The sequence below is a fragment of the Saimiri boliviensis genome, chromosome 7 (assembly GCF_048565385.1).
Source record: "Saimiri boliviensis isolate mSaiBol1 chromosome 7, mSaiBol1.pri, whole genome shotgun sequence".
Classification (NCBI taxonomy): domain Eukaryota; kingdom Metazoa; phylum Chordata; class Mammalia; order Primates; family Cebidae; genus Saimiri; species Saimiri boliviensis.
The window spans coordinates 61,152,187-61,173,450 of record NC_133455.1 but is presented as its reverse complement, the minus strand read 5'-3'; the positions used below and the strand labels follow the sequence as shown (position 1 = coordinate 61,173,450).

General features: G+C 37.6%; 1 protein-coding gene across 1 annotated transcript in view; it reads right to left on the bottom strand.

The window, feature by feature from the left end:
• The window catches only part of PTPRR (protein tyrosine phosphatase receptor type R), a 296,114-nt gene extending 275,791 nt beyond the window's left edge, over window positions 1-20,323 (bottom strand). The window contains exon 1 of the mRNA XM_003927799.4: window positions 19,897-20,323. Coding sequence (XP_003927848.1) covers window positions 19,897-19,954 — 58 coding nt within the window. The 5' untranslated portion in view covers window positions 19,955-20,323. The remainder of the gene's footprint in view (window positions 1-19,896) is intronic.
• Window positions 20,324-21,264: the final 941 nt, after the last annotated feature.

Genomic DNA, 21,264 nt, shown 5'->3' with positions numbered 1-21,264 from the left:
CTCTAGAAAAGTACAGAATAAAATGATGGTTACCAAAGGCTGGGGCAGGGAATGTGGAGGGAATGGGGAGTTATTGGTTAAAGGATGTAGGATATAAAGGGTTTTTGTTTTGAGACGGAGTCTCACTTTGTCACCAGGCTGGAGTGCATTGGCATGATCTCGGCTTACTGCAACATCTGCCTTTTGGGTTCAAGAGATCGTCCTGCCTCAGCTTCCCGAGGATATAAAGTTTAAGCTAGGAAAAATAAATTATGAGATCTATTGCACAGCAGGGTAACTACAGTCGATAATTTATGGTGTATTTCAAAATATCTAAGAGCATACATTTCAAATGTCTCACCACAAAAATGCTAAACAAGCAAGGTGATAAGTTAATAGTCTTAATTTAATAATTTTACCCTCTGTGTGTGTGTATGGGGGTGTGTGTGTATATATATGGAATATATATTTATATATTTTATCCCATATATATATATCACATTTTGCCCCATACCTATAGTTATGATCTGACAATTAAAAATAATATACTCATCTACATTTAAAATAAAAGTACTTTCATCATAAAAACAACATTTTCATGAAAATAATCAGTGAGATCTGATGGTCATAAAATTGTGCAACTGAAATTTCATTCTGGGTATGACCTTGGTAGCCTCTGAAGAGATTTTTTAACAAGGGAAAGAGTAATGTATGAAATCACAATAAGTTAGAGTACATTATGATTCATTATTTCAAATTCAGTGTTGGTTTTTCCTGAATGCTCAAGGTAAAATGGCCTTGTATTCACTCTCTCAGAATAAATCCTTGCATTGCAAGTACTTAAACCAATGTCAATAACTTGTGAAAGCAAAGAATAAAATAGTGGCCTCTAAAGAGACTTTAAAAAGTAAACAATAAAAAAAAAAGGCTTTTGCTGGGTGATCATTTTGTGAAAAGGCAATCACTGTTTCGTTAGGAATGTTAACACCTTTCTAGAAAGGAGAGATAAATGAATAACATCAGGGGCTTCCCTTGAAAATTTATGCATCAGAAATGATTAGGCTCCCGTTTATTTGATTTGTTAATGCCTCTCAGGAAAATTAAAAATACATAGTTGTACCAATAAAAGTTCTTTTGGGAAAAATGCCTATTTAGTATTGAGCAATGAAAGAAACAGGCTTTCTATTAAGAGAAATGAATTAAGAAATAAAGGAGGGATCTAGATTCTAATTTAAATGACCTTCCAACTTCTCCGTTCCCATCTATGTCAGCTCACACCAATGAGCCTCAGTTTTCTCATAGGTGGTTCTTGCATAAATACAACTGAATTAGAAATATACTTCAGTAAGAGGAAGCCACAATTCAGTTAGACAGATTTTGCTGGTCCTGATTTTTTTTTCCTAAAGAATTAAGTTTTTCCATAAATACCATAAAAGACCTGTTGCGAACTTGTAGGGGCTGGAATTACCAGAAAGCATATCCTGGGATGTAAGGAGGCTAATATTAAAACTATTGTTTAGTTGCTCTGTCATTCCATTGGTAATGGTAACAGGAGAGAACCAGAATACTAATCTCCAATTAAAGATGTCAACAGTAATAACACTAAAACCCACCAATAAACATTACACTCTTCCCAAAATATGACAACCAATATTTGTTAGGATAAGATAATGTCTTAAAATATAACGTGCTAATTCTTACTAATCTGAATAGGAAATTACAGCAATGCTCTGAAAGAGTTCATCATGGCTACATCTATACACAAAGTCAGTTTTACAGAATTCAGTTTCTAAGCCTTAGTTGTGTTCTCACAACATATGTACATTTATGTATATATCTGCATGTACACATATTGCTTTTTTTTGTATCCTGACATAAAACAACCAATTTGACAAAAATGTTTATCCTTAAACTATAAAAGTTTTTTTTTCAAATCAGGGTTTCCATAAGATGACAATAATTAAATTTGCCAAAATACCAACATAGACCCAAAAAACCCTTGGAGAAGTTTATCATTAAAAGAACAATTCCAAGGCTGGTCCTAGTGCAGTGGTGTTTACAACTAACTGATCACAACCAGTTGCAGATTTATTTGTTCCTTCTCCACTCTCCTTAAAATTCCCAAAACCAGAAGACCTCTTCTACAACAAAGGATCACAACTCCTCACCAGAGAGCAAGTTTGATGAATTGACAAGAGTAGGCTTCAGAAAGTGGGTAGTAACAAATTCCTCCAAGCTGATAGAGCCCGTTCTAAACCAATGCAAGGAAGCTAACAACCTTGAAAAAAGGTTAGAGGAATTGCTAACTAGAATAACCAATTTAGAGAAGAACATAAATGACCAGATGGAACTGAAAAACACAGCATGAAAACTTCATGAAGCATGCACGATTATCAATACCTAAATGGATCAGGTGTAAGAAAGGATATCAGAGATTGAAGATCAACCTAAAAAAGTGTGAAGGCAAGATCAGAGAAAAAAAGAATGAAAAGGAATGATAAAGCCTCCAAGAAATATGGGACTATGTGAAAAGACCAAATCTACGTTTGATTGGTGTACCTGAAAGTGACAAGGAGAATAAAAGCAAGTGAGAAAACACTCTTCAGGATATTACCCAGGAGAACTTCCTCAACTTAGCAAGACAGGCCAACATTCAAATTTAGGAAATAGAACACCACAAAGATAATCCTCGAGAAGAGCAACCCCAACTCACATAACTGTCAGATTCACCAAGGTTTAAATGAATAAAAAAATGTCAAGGGCAGCCAGAGAAAGGTTGGGTTATCCACAAAGGGAAGCCCATCAGACTCACAGCAGATCTCTCTGCAGAAATGACAAGCCAGAAGAGAGTGGGGGGCAATATTTAACATTCTTAAAGAATTTTTAATCCGGAATTTTATATTCAGGCAAACTAAGCTTCATAAGCAAAAAAGAAATAAAATTATTTATAGACAAGTAAATGGTGAGAGATTTTGTCACCAACAGGCCTTAGAAGAGCACCTGAAGAGAGCACTAAACATGGAAAGGTAAAATTTGTACCAGCCACTGCAAAAACCTACCAAATTGTAAAGACCATTGACACTATGAAAAAACTGCAGCAACTAATGGGCAAAATAACCAGCTAGCATCATAATGAGAGGATGAAATTCAAACATAACAATATTAACCTTAAATGTAAACAGGCTAAATGCCTTAATTAAAAGACACAGACTGGCAAACTAGATAAAGAGTCAAGACCCATCCATGTGCTGTATTCAGAAGACCCATCTCACATGCAAAGAGACACATAGGCTTAAAATAAAGGGATGGAGGAAGATTTAATAAGCAATTGGAAAACAAAACAAAACAAAAAGCAGGGGTTGCAATCCTAGTCTCTGATAAAACAGACTTTAAACCAACAAAGATCAAAAGAGACAAAGAAGGGCATTACATAATGGTAAAGGGATTAATGCCACAAGAGGAGCTAACTATCATAAATATATATGCATCCAAAACAGGAGCACCCAAATGCATAAAGCATGCTCTTGGAGACCTACAAAGAAACTTAGACTCTCACACAATAATAGTGGGAGACTTTAATATCCCACTGTCAATATTAGACAGATCAAGGAGACAGAAAATTAACAAGGATATTCAGGACTTGAACTCAGCTCTGGACCAAGAGGACCTAATAGATATCTACAGAATTCTCCACCCCAAATCAACAGAATATACATTATTCTCAGTAACACATTGCACTTGTTCTAAAATTGGAAGTCTAACACTCCTCAGCAAATGTGAAAGAACGGAAATCGTTAACAGTCACTTAGACCACAGTGCAATCAAATTAGAACTCAGGGTTAAGAAACTGACTCAAAACCACACAACTACATGGAAACCAAACAACCTGCTCCTGAATGACTGCTGAGTAAATAACAAAATTAAGGCAGAAATAAATAAGTTCTTTGAAACCAGTGAGAACAAAGACAATGTACCAGAATCTCTGGGACACGGCTAACATAGTATTTAGAGGGAAATTTATAGCACTAAATATCCACAAGAGAAAGCAGAAGAGATCTAAAATTGACACCTCAATATCACATTAAAAAAACTAGAGAAGCAAGTGCAAACTAATTCAAAAGTGAGCAGAAGACAAAAAGTAACTAAGATCAGAGCAGAACTCAAGGAGATAGAGACATGAAAACCCTCCAAAAAAATCAGTGAATCCAGGAATTGGTTTTTTGAAAAGATCAATAAATAGACTGCTAGTGAGACTAATATAGAAGAAAACAGAGAAGAACCAAACAGATTCAATAAAAATAAAATAGGGAATATCGTCACTGATGCCACAGAAATACAAACATCAGAGAACACTATAAACACCACTACACGAATAAACTAGAAAATCTCGAAGAAATGGATAAATTCCTGGACACATATACCCTCCTAAATCTAAGCCAGAAAAAACTCTAAACCCTGAAGAGGCCAATAACAAGTTCTAAAATTGAGGCAGTAATTAATAGCCTATCAACCAAAAAAAGTCCAGGACCAGATGGATTCACAATTGAATTCTATCAGAGGTACAAAGAGGCACTGGTACCATTCCTCCCGAAACTATTCCAAACAACAGAGAATGAGGGAATCCTCTCTAATTCGTTTTATGCAGCCAACATCATCGTGATACCAAAACCTGATAGAGACACAACAAAAAGTTTCAGGCCAATATTCCTGATAAACATTAATGCAAAAATTCTCAATAAAAACTGGCAAACTGAATCCAACAGCACATCAAAAAGCTTATCCACCACGACTAAGATGGCTTCATCCCCAAAATGTAAGGCTGGTTTAACATGTGCAAATCGCCAAAACCTAAAATGCAATAAAAAAAAAAAAAAAACACGTGCAAATCTATAAACATAATCCATCACATAAACAGAACCAATGAGAAAAACTGCATAATTATCTCAATAGATGCAAAAAAGGGCCTTCGATAAAATTCAACACACCTTTATGCTAAAAACTCTCAATTAACTAGGTATCAATAGAAAGTATCTCAAAATTATAAGAGCTATTTATGATAAACCCACAGCCAATATTATGTTGAATGGGAAAAAACTGCAAGCATTCCCTTTGAAAACCAGTCCAAGGACGCCCTCTCTTACCATCCTATTCAACATAGTGTTGAAAGTCCTGACCAGGGAAATCAGGCAAGAGAAAGAAATAAAGAGTACTGCCCAAACTAATTTAAATAGGAAGAGAGGAAGTCAAATTGTCTCTCTGTTTGCAGATGACATGACTGTGTATTTAGAAAACCCCACTGTTTCAGCTCAAAATCTCCTTAAGATGAGAAGCAACTTCAACAGTCTCAGGATACAAAATCAATTTTCAAAAATCACAAGAATTCCTATACACCAATAATAAACAGAGAGCCAAATCATAAGTGAACTCCCATTTGCAATTGCTACAGAGAATGAAGTACCTAGGAATAAAACTTACAAGATATGTGAAGGACTTAAGGAGAACTACAAATCATTGTTCAAGGAAATAAGAGAGGACACAAACAAATGGAAAAAACATTCCACGGTCATGGACAGGAAGAATAACATGAAAATGGCCATACTGCCCAAAGAAATTTATAGACAGATTCAATGCTATCACCATTAAGCTACCACTGACTTTCTTCACAGAATTAGACAAAACTACTTTAAATTTCATATGGAACCAAAAAAGAGCCCACATAGTCAAGACAATCCTGATAAAACAAACAAACAAACAAAAAACTCCAAACCTGGAGGCATCTTGCTACCTGACTTCAATCTATACTACAAGCCTACAGTAACAAAAACAGCATGGTGCGGGTACTAAAACAGATATATAGTTGAATGGAACAGTACAGAGGCCTCAGAAGTAATACCACATATCTACAACCATCTGATCTTTGACAAACCTGACAAAAACAAGCAATGGGGAAAGGATTCCCTATTTAATAAATGGTGTTGGGAAAACTGGCTAGCCATATGCAGAAAACGGAAACTGGACCCCTTCCAAAAATTAACTCAAGATGGATTAAAGTCTTCCAAGACCTAAAATCACAAAAACTCTAGAAGAAAACCTAAGTAATACCATTCAGGACATAGGCATGGGCAAAGACTTCATGACTAAAACACCGAAAGCAATGGCAACAAAAGCCAAAACTGACAAATGGGATCTAATTAAACTAAAGAGTTTCTGCACAGCAAAAGAAACTATCATTAGAGTGAACCGACAACCAACAGAAAGATGAAAAACTTGCAATCTACCCATCTAACAAACGGCTAATATCCAGAATCTACAAAGAACTAAAACAGATTTACAAGGAAAAAAATCCCATCAAAAATTGGGTGAAGGATATGAACAGACACTTCTCAAAAGGAGACATTTATGCAGCCAACAAACATGAAAAAAGCTTATCATCACTGTTCATTAGAGAAATGCAAATTAAAATCACAATGATACACCATCTCATGCCAGTAAGAATGGTGATCATTATAAAGTCAGGAAACAACAAATGCTGGAGAGGATGTGGAGAAATAGGAATGCTTTCACACTGTTGTGGGACTATAAATTAGTTCAACCATTGTGGAGGACAGTGTGGCAATTCCTCAAGTATCTAGAACCAGAAATCCCATTTGACCCAGGAATTCCACTACTGGGTATGTACCCAAAGGATTGTAAATCATTCTACTATTAAGACACATGCACACACATGTTTACTGCAGCACTGTTCACAATAGCAAAGTCTTAGAACCAACCCAAATGCCCATCAATGATAGACTTGATAAAGAAAATGTGGCACATATTTACCACGGATTACTATGCAGCCATAAAAAAGGATGAGTTCATGTTCTTTGCAGGGACATGAAGCTGGAAACCCACATTCTTAGTAAACTAACACAAGAACATAAAACCAAACACCACAGTTCTCACTCATAAGTGGGAGTTGAAAAATGAGAACACATGGACATAGGGAGGGAAACCACACACCAGAGCATGTCAGATGATGGAGGGGTAGGGGAGGGGTAGCATAAGGAGAAATACTTCATGTAGATAACGGGTTGATACGTACAATAAACTACTCTGGCACGTGTCTATGTAACAAACCTACATGTCCTGCACATGTACCCCAGAACTTAAAAAAAAAAAAAAGGATAACATAAGAGGTAAATCTGGGGGAAAAAAAAGAAAACTAAAACTTTTTTTTTTGAAAGAACACGTTCTTCCAGGACTGGTTTTTCAAAGATCCAGTATATGCACTGGCTTCTAAGATGTGAAAACACAATTCTAGTAAGTGTTGTGACATTCTTTCGTATTATTTAAATCTCCACATATTTGACCACTGATGTGTCCAATATATCTATAAGAAAAATGAAACCAACTGCAAAGTAATTGTTCTATTTTTATGGTGCTAGCTCTGATCTATTTAGGACAAGCTCTGAATCCCATTAGAATAAGGGATGATTTTAATCACCTTGTAAAGTCTCCTTACATGTTTTCTCACGTTTCCTAAAATGTTCTATTAGGAAAAGTGGTTCCTCCTTCCACTCTCAGTCCAGCATAAATACTCTGGATATCCCTTACTTCTCCCTGTTTACACATTGAAAGTTGAGCTGCACAGTGTAAAACTCTATTTTGGAGTCACAGAATTGACAGCCATTTCAGGAAAAATCCATTGTCTGCTATATGGTGGTAGTAAAATTGCAGTGAAAGGGTTTCATGTTTCCTGATTTTTGCCCAGCTTTAATAGAGTTATTTTTCATTTGATAATATCTATTACAGAGTGGAACATAATACAATTAAAACAGTACCTTGGGACAATGTGACTAGACATAAGTCATGAAGAAAGAATGAGCATTAAGACCATCAGCCTCAAACTCTGCTGGAAGAAGTGAAATGTATGCCAGCTGAGACACAGCAATTAGATGTCCCCAGTTTCAGAAGTAATGAGTCAAAGGATACTGGGAAAAGAGGTTTACAGGGCTGAATTGCTACTATGTATTAAACATTATACAGCCATTAAAAGAGGACTATCAAGCTACACCTGTTAGGGAAAGGCAGAAGGCAGAAAAATGCTCATATGGCTAGATGCTAAGACTGCAAAAATCACAGTAATTCAGTTCTACATGCACTTACTGAATAATGAAAGAGTACATTTGGAAACTAATGTTATACATCATTGTTATGCAAACAGCTAAAATATAATTGTTCACAAATAATTTAAAGATTAGAAACTAGCTCCATTGTTTTCATTGCAGAGTTCTCCAGCTGACTTGAAAACTGGGCTCAAATTTTAAGACAAAGGAAAAAAAGTGTTTTAAGAATAATTTTCATAGATTAGGACTTACATTAAAACACAGCAAAGTGAATATTAGAACACATAAACATTAAAATCTCACCTCGTAATGATACTACAGATATATAAACGCTCAGATATTAGAGGAGGAGGAAACTGGGTGCATTAGTCCATTCTCACGCTATTAAAGACATACCTAAGACCGGGTAATTTAGAAAGAAAAAGATATAATTGACTCACAGTTCCGCATGGCTGGGAAGGCCTCAGAAAGCTTATAATCATGGCACAAGGAGAAGCAAACACCCTTCTTCCATGATGGCAGGAGAGCGAATGAGCGTTCAGCAAAGAGTGAAGCTCCTTATGAAAGCATCAGATCTCGTGAGAACTCACTACCACAAGAACGGGATAGGGGAACCCATCCCCATGCAGATTCAATTATGTCCACCGGGAGATAATTGAACTAACTTAGCATCGCAAGAACAGGATAGTGGAACCCACCCCATGGAGAGTCAATTTTCTCCATCTGGAGGTAATTGAACTAACTATCACAAGAACCAGATAGGGGAACCCACTCCCCATGGAGATTCAATTAACTCCACCTGGTCCCTCCCACAACAGGTGGAGATTATGGGAACTACAATTCAAGATAAGATTTGGATGAGGACAAAGCCAAACCACACCAGTGTGGAAAGAGGTCTGTAGTTAGCCACTTGAATAGATCCCTGTTCTGGTCTCCCTTGACTGTGTTTAGGGATTTGAGGGGCATTTGGTAGACCCTTCCATCACTGCTCTTCTTGTTCTAGCTCCTCTGTACACCATTTGAAATTAATAGCACTGGGCTAAGGCTCTGCTTTTTAATGATTCTTCGAAAAATGAAAAGTAACCAAGGAAGGACCATATAATTAACAGCTATTCTTATCTGAAGTAGATCAGTGTGGCACATCCTTTCTTAGAAGAGATCTGAGAAGAGATCTCTCATCTCTCCTGGAATAGAAAGCAAAAACTACCCAGTTTACCTGAGGGTAGAGAAGAAAGAGAAAATTGGAGATTGAAGCTCAGATTAGGAACATATTTCCCAAGGGTAAACTTCAAGACATGAAGGGCTGGTGGAGAATGGACGTGAGTGGCACTGCCAGCAGTGAGAGCTGATGCTGCAGGGTGAGGTACTGAGCACTGGAGGCACAAGACAGGCCTGGACTGGCAGGCATTGATCCTGCACCCACTGGGAATTCTCTGCAGACTTGGCAAAACTGAACCCAAGGGGAGACAGGACACCTGATTCCCTAATTGCATGTGTGAGAACTCTGATTTCATAAAGTGCATGCCCTCCCCCACCATATACACATCAAAGATATGTGAATAGGATTTTCAAATTGGATTACACAAATTGTGCACAGGCATGAAGAATCACTTTCCAGACCCTCAGCTTATATATATACATATATATTATATATATAAAATATATAATATATATAATATATAATATTATATATTATATATTATATATACAATTGTATATAATATAATTATATATATATATATATATATTTTTTTTTTCCAAAATTGATCTGCTTAATAATGTACCTATAGTCAGGGACCCATTCCATGCTGGCACTCCTTTCCGGAACAAAGCTTCTCACCCCATGTTACAAAAGAAAGGTACACCTTTCACTTAATCTGAATTGAATCTCTCCATCAGGGTAGAACAACTTTTTCAAGTCTCCACTCAAAGGAAAAAAACAAAATATGCAAAGCGTCTTTTCATCTGGGTCCCCTTCACATAAACTCATTCTAGGAATTCAAACTTCCCCTGTCAAATACATATTTCTTTAAGACTGAAAATCGGCATTAGAAGTGGAGTGTTTTGGCCTTTGTTGGATGTTGTGAATTCATATAGTCTGTAGAGTAGGGTAGCAGTGTTCCAGGTTCCATGCTGCAGGGCCTTATACATTAGCTTTTTATTTTATTATTTTACTTTAAATGTATACTATATCCAGCATTTCTCCCCATGTTATCCCTCCACACCCTCCCCACCCCCTACTTTCCTTCCCCTACCCCCTGAACTGCCCCCAGTGTGTGATGCTCCTCTCCCTGAGTCCATGTGTTCTCATTGTTCAACACCCACCAATGAGTGAGAACATTCAGCGTTTGGTTTTCTGTTCTTGTGTCAGTTTGCTGAGAATGATGGCTTCTAGATTCATCCAAGTTCCTACAAAGGACACGAACTCATCGTGTTTTATGGCTGCATAGTATTCCATGTTGTATATGTACCACATTTTCTTTGTCCAGTCTATCATTGATGGGCATTTGGGTTAGTTCCAGGTCTTTGCCATCGTACACAGGGCTGCAATGAACACACGTGTTCATGTGTCTTTATAGTAGAATGATTTATAGTTCTTTGGGTATATACCCAGTAATGGGATTGCTGGGTCAAATGGAATTTCTATTTCTAGATCCTTGAGAAATCACCACACTTTTAAAGGGCAAGAGATGGGATTCAAACTCAGGTATTCAGATTCTAAGAGCCTAAAATTTGTTTTTGTTTGTTTATTTTTAGTGTACTACATGAGTTAAAGCACATTCTTGTTGTTTCTGAAGTACAAGCATGCCATTTCAAAATATTTTTCAATTTTAAAGGGTAAGACAATTATCTTACAAGGGCACCTTGGGTAGAGTTTAGCACATCATAGGGATTTAGGAAATATTCATTTGTTATCTCCTTCCTATCTTAAAAGGAAACCTATTTCTTTCTTCCATTTGAAATCCAATGCTTGTCTTGAGAGGAAGATTTTTAAAATATATTTTTGTAGCTTCAGTTAATGCTCAGATTTAGGAGTTACAAACAACATGATAAAATTTATAATCTAAGCACTCTAAATACCAGGCATTCCCAGTTTGAGGAAATAAAACACTCCAAAGTAACCAATGAATGCTTGATGGGAAGTCCTGATGCTAGTCTAGAGATACAGAAGTGCCCAGCAATGCCAAAAGCCATGCCTAAATGCCCAAGGGGACCACACTTGTGAGCACTCATTAGAATTGCCCTAGGGAGCTTCTTAAATGTCATGGAACTTTTAGAGGCACAGAAACATCTGCCAGATGTGTCTCTGGATTTGCATAGGGAAGGGAAGCATTATGAAAAAGTTTCTATAACTGAATTCTGAGTTTTCTTGTAAACTGCAGGTCTCCAAGGGAGTCAAACTGGAGGTATAAATAAAAGGTCACCTGAGGTCAAATCAACAGAGAGAAGAGTCCTGGCAAAGCAGGGTCAGTTGAGTAGCCTGGGTTTTAGGGGAGTGGTGAGTAGTTCCATAAATAGGTGTTGTTGCATGTGATCATTTCCATTATGTTCTTCCCATATCCATGCTCCTTCTTATATCCCTCTATATTCAAATAGCCCTGTCTTGGCTGGTGTCTGCAGAACCACAGGGAGCATTCCACATGGTCCTGCATCCCAATGGTCTAGAAGTTCCACGAGCTATAAATGGTAAGTAGAAGAGTATCAGTTGGTCAGTAGAGAAGAAGGATGGCCAGAGGAGTAGACAATAGACGGAAAGCCTATAAGACCTATGAGCAGCATCCCTGGTGCATGCTTGAACTTTTCACCCTATGTGGGTCCCTCGAGGGACTAGTTACAAAGATGGATCCTAGGACAAGTCTAGGCTACCTGCTAGGCAAGGCAGTGTAGTAGGAATGAAACATTTCAGATTTATAATGTTTGTGTAAATGTTACACATTTTCAGTCATAATCAGGCATATCCAAGAGAAATTTGTATTTCACATTCATTTAAGTAGAACTTGCTGAAGATATGGTACTAGAATTATGTTTAGATGAAACTTTTAGAAAAAACATTGGAAGAGATATTTGGGGAGAGATAGATGTTTTAGACCTTTATAGTCCACTACAAACCTGCACATATGGTCAGGCTCCTGTCTATAGCAAACAGATGAAAACTGTGCAAAAAAGGCTTAACTGAAAAAAAAAATCACTTGGAATCCAGAATCTATCTAGGTATGTATGCTTCTCTAATATTGGCTCAAACATAAAATGCATAAGAAATTCCTCCAAGGTACAAGTTAATCATTTATCATCTCCTTAGTCTAATCACATAATACCTAACACTTCAATGACACTTGCTAAGACTGCAGATTTGGATATATTATCCTACTTAACTCTCAACTACTATGGAATTCTACTAAAAAGTTATCTAAAAACATGACATTTCCCCCTTGTTTAAATTTTCTCTTTGCTTCTGTTTAAGCTACTTTATTTTTCTCAGGGAGAATTTAAAAAATACTCTCTTGAGTAAAGAAGACAAAGAAAGTAAATTGCTTATGATTGAAAACCATACCTTTACATTAATGAATTGATGGTCTTTCAACCAAACCTGCTATAATATTATGTTTGACCATTTTTCCCAGGTAAGTGGAAGTCACCCAGCTTAATTCTGTGATTCTGTGCACTTGTTGCTTCTTTTTCTCTCCAGATTGCCTCAGGAATTGGATCATTAGTACAGTGAAGTAGCTGTAGAGCCTTGCTCTGTACATATTGTACAGGCCAGCAAATCACTGTGAGATGCTCTTACTCTGTGCTGCTTTAGTGCTCCTTTCCAAAGAATCAGTAGTTTAGGACTGCCTGAGGCCAGTCTTCTCATTTAAGTCAGAAAATAGACATTGCTTTAAATCTGAAAAAATGGAAACAAAAAATAAAATAGAAATAGGAAACAAATAATTAGTGTCCCAAATAAACTTGGCATTTGCTTCAGTGCAACTAGACATGTCCATCTAGACTGCTGCATAATATAAACAATTAGTTTTGCTTTGTTGTTGGTCCATGTGGCTGCAATTTTAATGGACATAAACATCTTAATATATCAAAATCAAATGAGATTTGATTATGAGGAAAGCTTATGCAGTCATTATAAATAAACTGATTTAAATGAAAAGTGCTAATGTTTACAATATAAATTTGCTAATTGTCTTTTTGTGGCAAATATCATTACTGTAATAGGCATTTGTAGGTACATTATATGGCATGTAAGCATTGGGAAATTTGATCCTAAAGTAATATATATTTATCTTTGAAAAATTTTTAAAATATATATTTTATTGCATTTTAGGTTTGGGGGTACATGTGAAGAACACACAAGATTGTTGCATAGGGACATACATGGCAATGTGGTTATTTTAACATTATATCTTTCTTTTTGAAAACTACTAACATCTTTTATGTTGGGAAACATCAATGCTACTCTAAGTGTGTCAGCATTTGTAAATGCTTTGAAAATGAAAAAATGTATTCATGGGCCAAATAGAATCTTTCAAATCCCCTTGTAGAGGGGAAAATGGCTTTCACTAGCTTTTGAATTTGACTCACAAAACAACTTTTAATATTTAGCAATAAACTTATAAAATATAACATCCATGCTATCTCTAATACTAAAGATAATGAATAGGCTTTTGATTTGTGATCCAATCATCTCACACAAAGCAATTTTTTATTAATTCACAAAATAGTCTTCATTCTTCAGGTGTAAGAATGTCTTCCTTAAGAAAAAAATGTGTGGGATCCAAAAACTTAATGGTTCTATAAAGACCATATACACATAAAATGAGAGAGAAAAATGTATATAACTACTCAGATATTCAGACATTTTGTGTGATGGTTTGGATTTTATTTGAGAAAGAAAAGGAGGGTTGAATTGTTTTTGGTCTTGATTTATTGAAGCCACTGTCTCACACTCCCACCTGACGTTGAATGTGTAAATATCTTATATTTGCTATAGGTAGATAGTAACCAGTCAGTTTTCAGGGTTAGGAGTTGTGGGTCCATTCTTTAGTAGACAACTGTCATGCTATGTTGCTTATCTTACTCTTTGAGCTCTTAAAGTAAAAAAAAAATCCCATTCAATTCTTAAGTAGTACTGGAATATTAAGCAAGAATGTCTATCCACCTAGAAAGAGTTCAGCACACAATTACAGTAGCATCATGCCCATGGGACCCAAACTTATCTCATAAATTATACTTAAATAGAAAATTTTCTGTCCCATCTCTATTTCTGTATAGCCAATATGTGTAAATTGCATTAAGGAAACAATAGCAAAGTAAGTTATCTTCTTTACGGTCTTAAAGATGAGATATAATCTCTTGGTCAATGTAAATTAATTTATCATAATTCATTTTACCAAATACATTTAATACATGTATTCATTCATTGAAAACTTATTGATGGCATAATAGGTAACAAGAATAGTTTTAGGGAATAAGTATACAGAAATGAAGCTGCAATTGTGTTACCATTTTCAAAAATCTTCAGTATACAGGTTAAGTACATTGATAGAGAAAGGGAAAGGAATATACATTCAAAAGGGAAATGTAGGAGAGCTACTTGAATGAGGTGAAGCATCCAATTAAAGAAGATTCCAAAGTGGGCTTTGGCTGATCAACATTTGAAGTTGGAGAAAGAGTCATCTTAAAAAAAGAAGCAGAGTATTGGTATTGAAGATAAATGGATCAGTATGTGAAATGATTCAAGACATGGCAAACCAAAGGAAATTTTGTCTTAGTATGATATTAGTGTATGAAGCAGGGCATGATAAGAAGACCTCATCACAAAAGACTTCAGCTTGCTAATGAGTTTGGATTTTATTCTAAGGGAAAAGGAGATAGCCGTATTAATGAAGTTTATGAAGAAAGACTATGATCAGGTATGCTTTTAAGAGTTTCACCTCTGATATTATTATAAAGCATACATTTGATAGGAGGTCATCACAGGATATTATGTGAGAAATAAGGGTCTGTCCCAAGGCAGTGACATGAACATGGAGAGTAGAGAAGACCTTATGAGAAAAGCTGGTGGCCTTTAAGATGAAAGTAGCAAGGGAGGATCTAGGATGAGTTATTAGTTTCAGACTTGGGTCACTGTGAGGAATCCTGGTGTCATTCACAATGTTAGGGAATATTTATAAGAGTCATCGTGATAAGAAATGTTGACTAAAAACAGTTGAGTATAAGATTGTTGTGGGGCCAGGCACTGTGGCTCACATCTGTAGTCCCAGCACTCTGTGAGGTCGAGGCAGGAAAATCGCTTGATTTTCCCAGGAGATCGAGGCTGCAGGGAGCCATTACAGCACCAGTGCACTCAAGCTTGGGTTACAGAGTGAGGCCCTGTCTCTAATAATAACAGCAAAAAGATTATTGTGGAACACACAATGACTTCTAGATAATTTTAAATATAGAACTGGAGTTCAGGAGAGGTAACTGAGGCAGAAATATGGATTTTGGAATCTTCAACACGCAGGCCTGAGTATAATTACCCAGGGAGACTGTATATAGAAAAAAATAACAAAAAAATCAATGACAAGTAAGCTGTAGAGAGCAGTAACCATTAAATATACACAGCAGAAGACCTAAAACTATAAACTGAGAAACGGCTGCAGAGGTAAGAAGGAAGCTAGAAATAATGACCGTCTATGGCAGTCAAGTGAGGAAAACTTAAAATTCAGAAAGGGGTCAAAATAGGTAAGTACTATAGAAATGCAACGGTAATGAGAACATATAAAAACCTCTTTAATTATGTTCAACAATAGGATGATAGGATGAAGACTGAAGTTGATAGAGAAGTAGGTGAGAAAAAAAGAAGAAAAAGCTGAATATACATAATGTATCCCAGAATTTTTACAAGGCGTTAGGCTGGATGTGATTTCCAATGAAATATGCTAGGTACTATTCTATTGGAGGTGATAGAAATATGTCATCTCCAACATACATATTCCTATGTCTCTTAAGTATCAAAGAAACAGATCGGTTTTTCTTAGTGCATTAAACTCTCTGCTTGTAAATTAGCAGTTCGCTATAGCCATTCCAACATGTACAAGGCATTTCACTGAGAAGTGAAAATGTAGCGAACCAGCCAAGCATTTGGGCTGCACAACATCTGGCAATCAGTTTGAAAGACTTTTTTCACTGGGTTGATTAGTAGTTCTGGTGTAACACAAATCCATCCCTTATTGCCCTTCAGTTTACAACGACGGCAAAATCTTTTAGCGATAGTATGTTTTGGGGGCATGTGAGGCAACATGAGTTTTGGACAAATGAGCTCTGTGTAAGTCCATTCTGGAAGTGGCCAAGTTGACTATGTATGTTTATTTGAGGGTGATAAGAAGATATTAAATGTAAAAATATGAGATTAAAAATACTGCTGTATTATGTTATTTATTTAACATATGTACTTAATCTTTAGAAAGATTTTATGTCAGGAACTGCCCCCAGGTACTAGGTAGCCCAGGATCTCCAATACATGCAACAATAAACAAAATGGGCAAAAATCTGTGCCCTAAAGGGCTTAAATTTTAATACACTCAAGTCTGTAATCCCAGCACTTTGGGAGGCCAAGGCGGGTGGATCACGAGGTCAAGAGATCGAGACCATCCTGGTCAACATGGTGAAACCACGTCTCTACTAAACATACAAAAAATTAGCTGGGCATGGTGGCGTGTGCCTGTAATCCCAGCTACTCAGGAGGCTGAGGCAGGAGAATTGCCTGAACCCAGGAGGCAGAGGTTGCGGTGAGCCGAGATCGCGCCATTGCACTCCAGGCTGGGGTAACAAGAGCAAAACTCCGTCTCAAATATATATATATATATATATATATATATATATATATATATATATATATATATATATATATAAATACGGAGAGGGGAAACTACAATAAACAAAAGTAAAATATATGGTATGCTAGGTGGCGAAGAACTCTGGGGAAAGAAAAGTTAAGCAGGGAAAGGGTGCTAGAATTTTTATCCGGGTGATGGGGGGAAGGGAAGATAAAACATGGAATAGGATAGACCCACTAAGAAGGGAATATTTGACTAAAGTCCTAAAATTAGTGTGGGATTAAGCTATGGAGATACCTGGAGAAAGAGAAAATCAGAACATTATGAAGGAGTGAGTATCTGGTATCTTCTAGAAACAGAAGGATAAATAAGGCTGGAGAGATAAATAAAGAAGAAAACAGTGAGAGATAATATAGGTGTAAAATGGAGAGACTCTAGACGATTGTAAGGTCTATGTTGAGTGATTTTCAATAGGAAAAACAGATTCTAGAGTTCTAAGAAACACCTTAAAATCTTAAAATATAACCCATTAGCCCATTCCTCCCAACTCTAAAGCATTATAAGATGTCATGAGTTCCACCAGCATAAAGCAGTTGTTGATACCCCAGGCATAACCAAAATGGATCAATTAGATTTTCAGTTAAAGAGGCCTGAATGTATAGAATTAATTTCCCTTCTTTAGGAAGTCTGCTTCTATTCTGAGAGAAAAGTCTTCCATAAAAGTAACAAACTCACATGTTCAACAAGTAGATATATTAGTGATTTCTTGATCTTTGTCATCCTACCCACTTATTTTCTAAGTATCCAAATGTATAGAAGCTTCGACCAAGAAGCTGTGTTTGTTTCAGTTCTGATGAAAAGCCCTAACAGTGTTATTAGATAACTGTGATAAATTTTAATCTGATGACAGCTTGTGACCCACAAATTGCTGTTTAAAATTAAAATGTGTTTAAAATGAAAGTGTCAAGAGAACTACAATATTAAACTTGCAATCTGCTGTGATAAAACACCAGTATAAATTGCTATATTAAATATAAATACAAATAATTTTATGTGGCATCTTGCAATTGAAATATAAAATGCCCTTAAATGCATTGCCTTATTAAATTAAAATTGGTTGATTCATATTACTTTTTAATCTTTGTTTTGCAAATTAAAAAGTTTAAGTAGAGATATATTGGATTGGTTTTAGTAATACACCCTTTGGCAGAGCTCCAGGTATAATCTAGGGCTACAGCCTTCTGGGTTCCTCTTTTGATGAGCAAGAGTCCTCTATTTTCCTCATCCCAAATATTCATCTACAGTAAATTAAGACATGCTTTTCACATGCTTAATTTTATTTATAATGTGTAAGGTTTAGTTACTCAAGTTGTATTAAACATGATCTTTAAACTTTTTATATATTAGTTTTGAAAAACAGCTACACTGATATTGTTGGCAGACCAGCTAATTATTGCTAACTTAGTAAGAATTGAGATTTTTCTGTAATGAATGTTTGTATCAGTCTATTATTCAGCAATACTGTAAATAAAACTCAACCCAATAAATGTGTTTTCATCCCACATTTCAGCATTGAAGAATTGTATGTGGTAATGAAATAATTAAGTACAGTCATTTGCAAATAATTTAATAATCAAATCATAGCTATTTTCTGGTTTTCAAAATGTACCAAAGAACTACTGAAAACTCCACAATATAATATCATAATTATAACAAGTAACATATATTTAATAATAGCTGTAATAATTCTATTTGCTCAAAATATTCATGATACATTTAAATAATAGCATTAGCTAGAATAAGAAAGTACCATATCTCACTCCCACTATTGCACACAGAGAATAAAATTCACCCACTCTTTTTAAAAAGATGCCACAAGGATTGTAATTTCAGAACAATTATTTTTACTCATTACTCCTAGAAAATAGTATACACTCAGCAAATGTTGGTTGAAGAAATGAATGGATATGTGTGATTGGATGAGATGCAAACTCAGGGAAAATGCCTATTCTTTGGTTGTTACAGGACTACTGCATGGACAACTGCTGTCACAGTAGGGTTTCTAAAATCTCTCTGCCATATTTTATTTTGGTTCATGTGTGTGTGACAACGATAAGGAATTCAGCCCAGCAAGTCTCTCTGCATTACATAGAGGTGCTATGTATTCAAAAAGCAGGGACACCACATGTAATGTGGTACTTTTCAAGGTTTGCTTCTACACGAGACTTGATATTGATTATGGTGCTTCAGATCTATTCATATTTGGGAGCAGTCTCACTGTTATTCTTGGTTACACCTCATCAAATCTGTCCTAGGGACAGTGCCTACCCCAGGGTTGTAAGCTTTGGAACTGTGATTGGGTTTTGCCCCCCGACGCGTGCAAGCGGACGCTAGCCATGGTGCTGAAAGAGACAAGAGGATTCTATTTGAAACCTTTCCTTCCTCTTACTGGTTTAGAAAATTCGAGTGACAAGAGCAGGGGCCAAAGGAGCCTGGAGCAGCACCACTAATGTGAACCACGTATTTCGGTCTTTTGGGCGGAGATGTGGTCCATCAGGTTACAGGCAATGCCTCCCTGTGAGCGTTCGCTAGACCAAGAGACCTTATGAATGTAGCAGCTGCAGTAGAAAAGGTTACATCCAGCAGGATGCCTTGTCCCTCTCCTGAAAAATTGACATTTAAGTGCATAGCCTAGAAACAAAAGCAGGGAGTCTAGATGGAGGGGAGGAGAAGGGGGGAGCAAACCTGTATTCATATTGAAAATGTTCACTATTTTTGCATAAGGTAAAGAATCAAGGGCTAATTTTAGCTTAAGTTTCCGGCCTCAGTTTTCCAACAGGTGCACGACTCCCTCACCCTTCCCTGTCAGGTACTGTCCTGCTTTACCATCTTAGAAAGGCTTCCTTCGCAAGGCAAGCTTTTCCTAGGGTCCTAAGCATGTGCAGTTTCCCATCTCATGCACAGCTCCGGCTCTACGCCTGGCAACCCCTTACCTGCAGCATGAAGATTAAGGAGCAGGCACAGCGCAGGGAAGCCGACTGCTCTCCGCATAGCGTGTGCATTGACAGGTGGAGGAGAAACTCCACCACGACCCCACTTTAGGTAAAGTGCTGTTAGAAAGAGCCACCGCCAAGGGTCTTCTAGTCTCCGGGATTCGTTCGCAGGTCCTCGGCTGGTGTTTGCAGAGCAGTCAGTCTGTGGCGCGGATAGAAACGAGCACCAGCTTCAACCTCCCTAAGACAGGGAGAGGAAGAGGAAGAAGAGTAGGAGGTTGCGGGGAAAGGGGACAGAAGCACTCAGAGGCGGCCAATGCTTGGCCTTCCGGGGACCCAGCAGCCAAGGCGGAGACGGCAGCGTGGACTCCGCGCCAGCCCCGCAGCGCAGCAGCACGGCAGCCAGTGCAGCGCGAGCAGCAGCCCAGACGCGCTGCGGCTACTGAGCATGCCCAGCGCCGGCCCTCACGAGGCACGGGAGTTTCAAACTGAAATTCCGCTTCTCCGGGTCTTAGCGGCGGCTTGGAGCAGAGTAGGCTCTACCGCTGGGGTGGGCGGTGGTGGCGGTGGGGTGAGGAAAGCGAGAAGTGCGGGGGAGGCACTTGCCGTGGTTACTAGGGACCCAGAGTCCATCAAAAATCCAAGGGTGGTGTGTGGCAGAGTGAGAGTCAATGCGGGCATGGCCAGAGGTGGGAGTTGATGACAGTGTCAACGGTGCCACCCACCTTACTCTTTCCCCAAGTCTCGATTACACGTGGACCAAGCTCACTGCCATGAATTGGCTTGTGCAGATTGACAAAATTCTCAGGGCTCGCCTACAGGAATAGAGGTGTCTTCCACCACTGCTGAGCTTTCTTGCTGCTTGGGGGAAGCGTTCCCAAGGCAGCGTGCTTGGTGTAAGCAGTAACCATGTATCTCGGGGGTGTCTTCGTCCTTCCTACAGCTTCCCCTTCTTTGCTTCTCTTTCCATTCTCTCCAGCTCAATCCCTGTATTTAAACTTTCTTCTGACTCAAGTCGAAAGTATATGATCACAGTGACAGAAAGAAGCGAGGCCGTATTTTTAGACTAGTAGAATATATCCATGTAATTGGAGCAATAGAAGGCACCTTTTAGTTTCACGGAACTACTTTTCTTGAGTTTTCCCCTTTGCTCTTTAAGGTGAAAGATAATAGATCACTTCAGTGCCTGGGCTCCTTCTACCCACCTCTGTGTCTCTAGGGAGGCTACCATAGTCTGCCTAATGTAGATGGTTTTTTATCTCCCTATCTAAGTCTTTGTGGGGTGGAGAACCTTAGTCATGGCTAATTGCTGCTAGTCAAGAAGTCCCTCCCTAGACTTCTCTCCTTTAACTTCCCAGGGCCACAGCC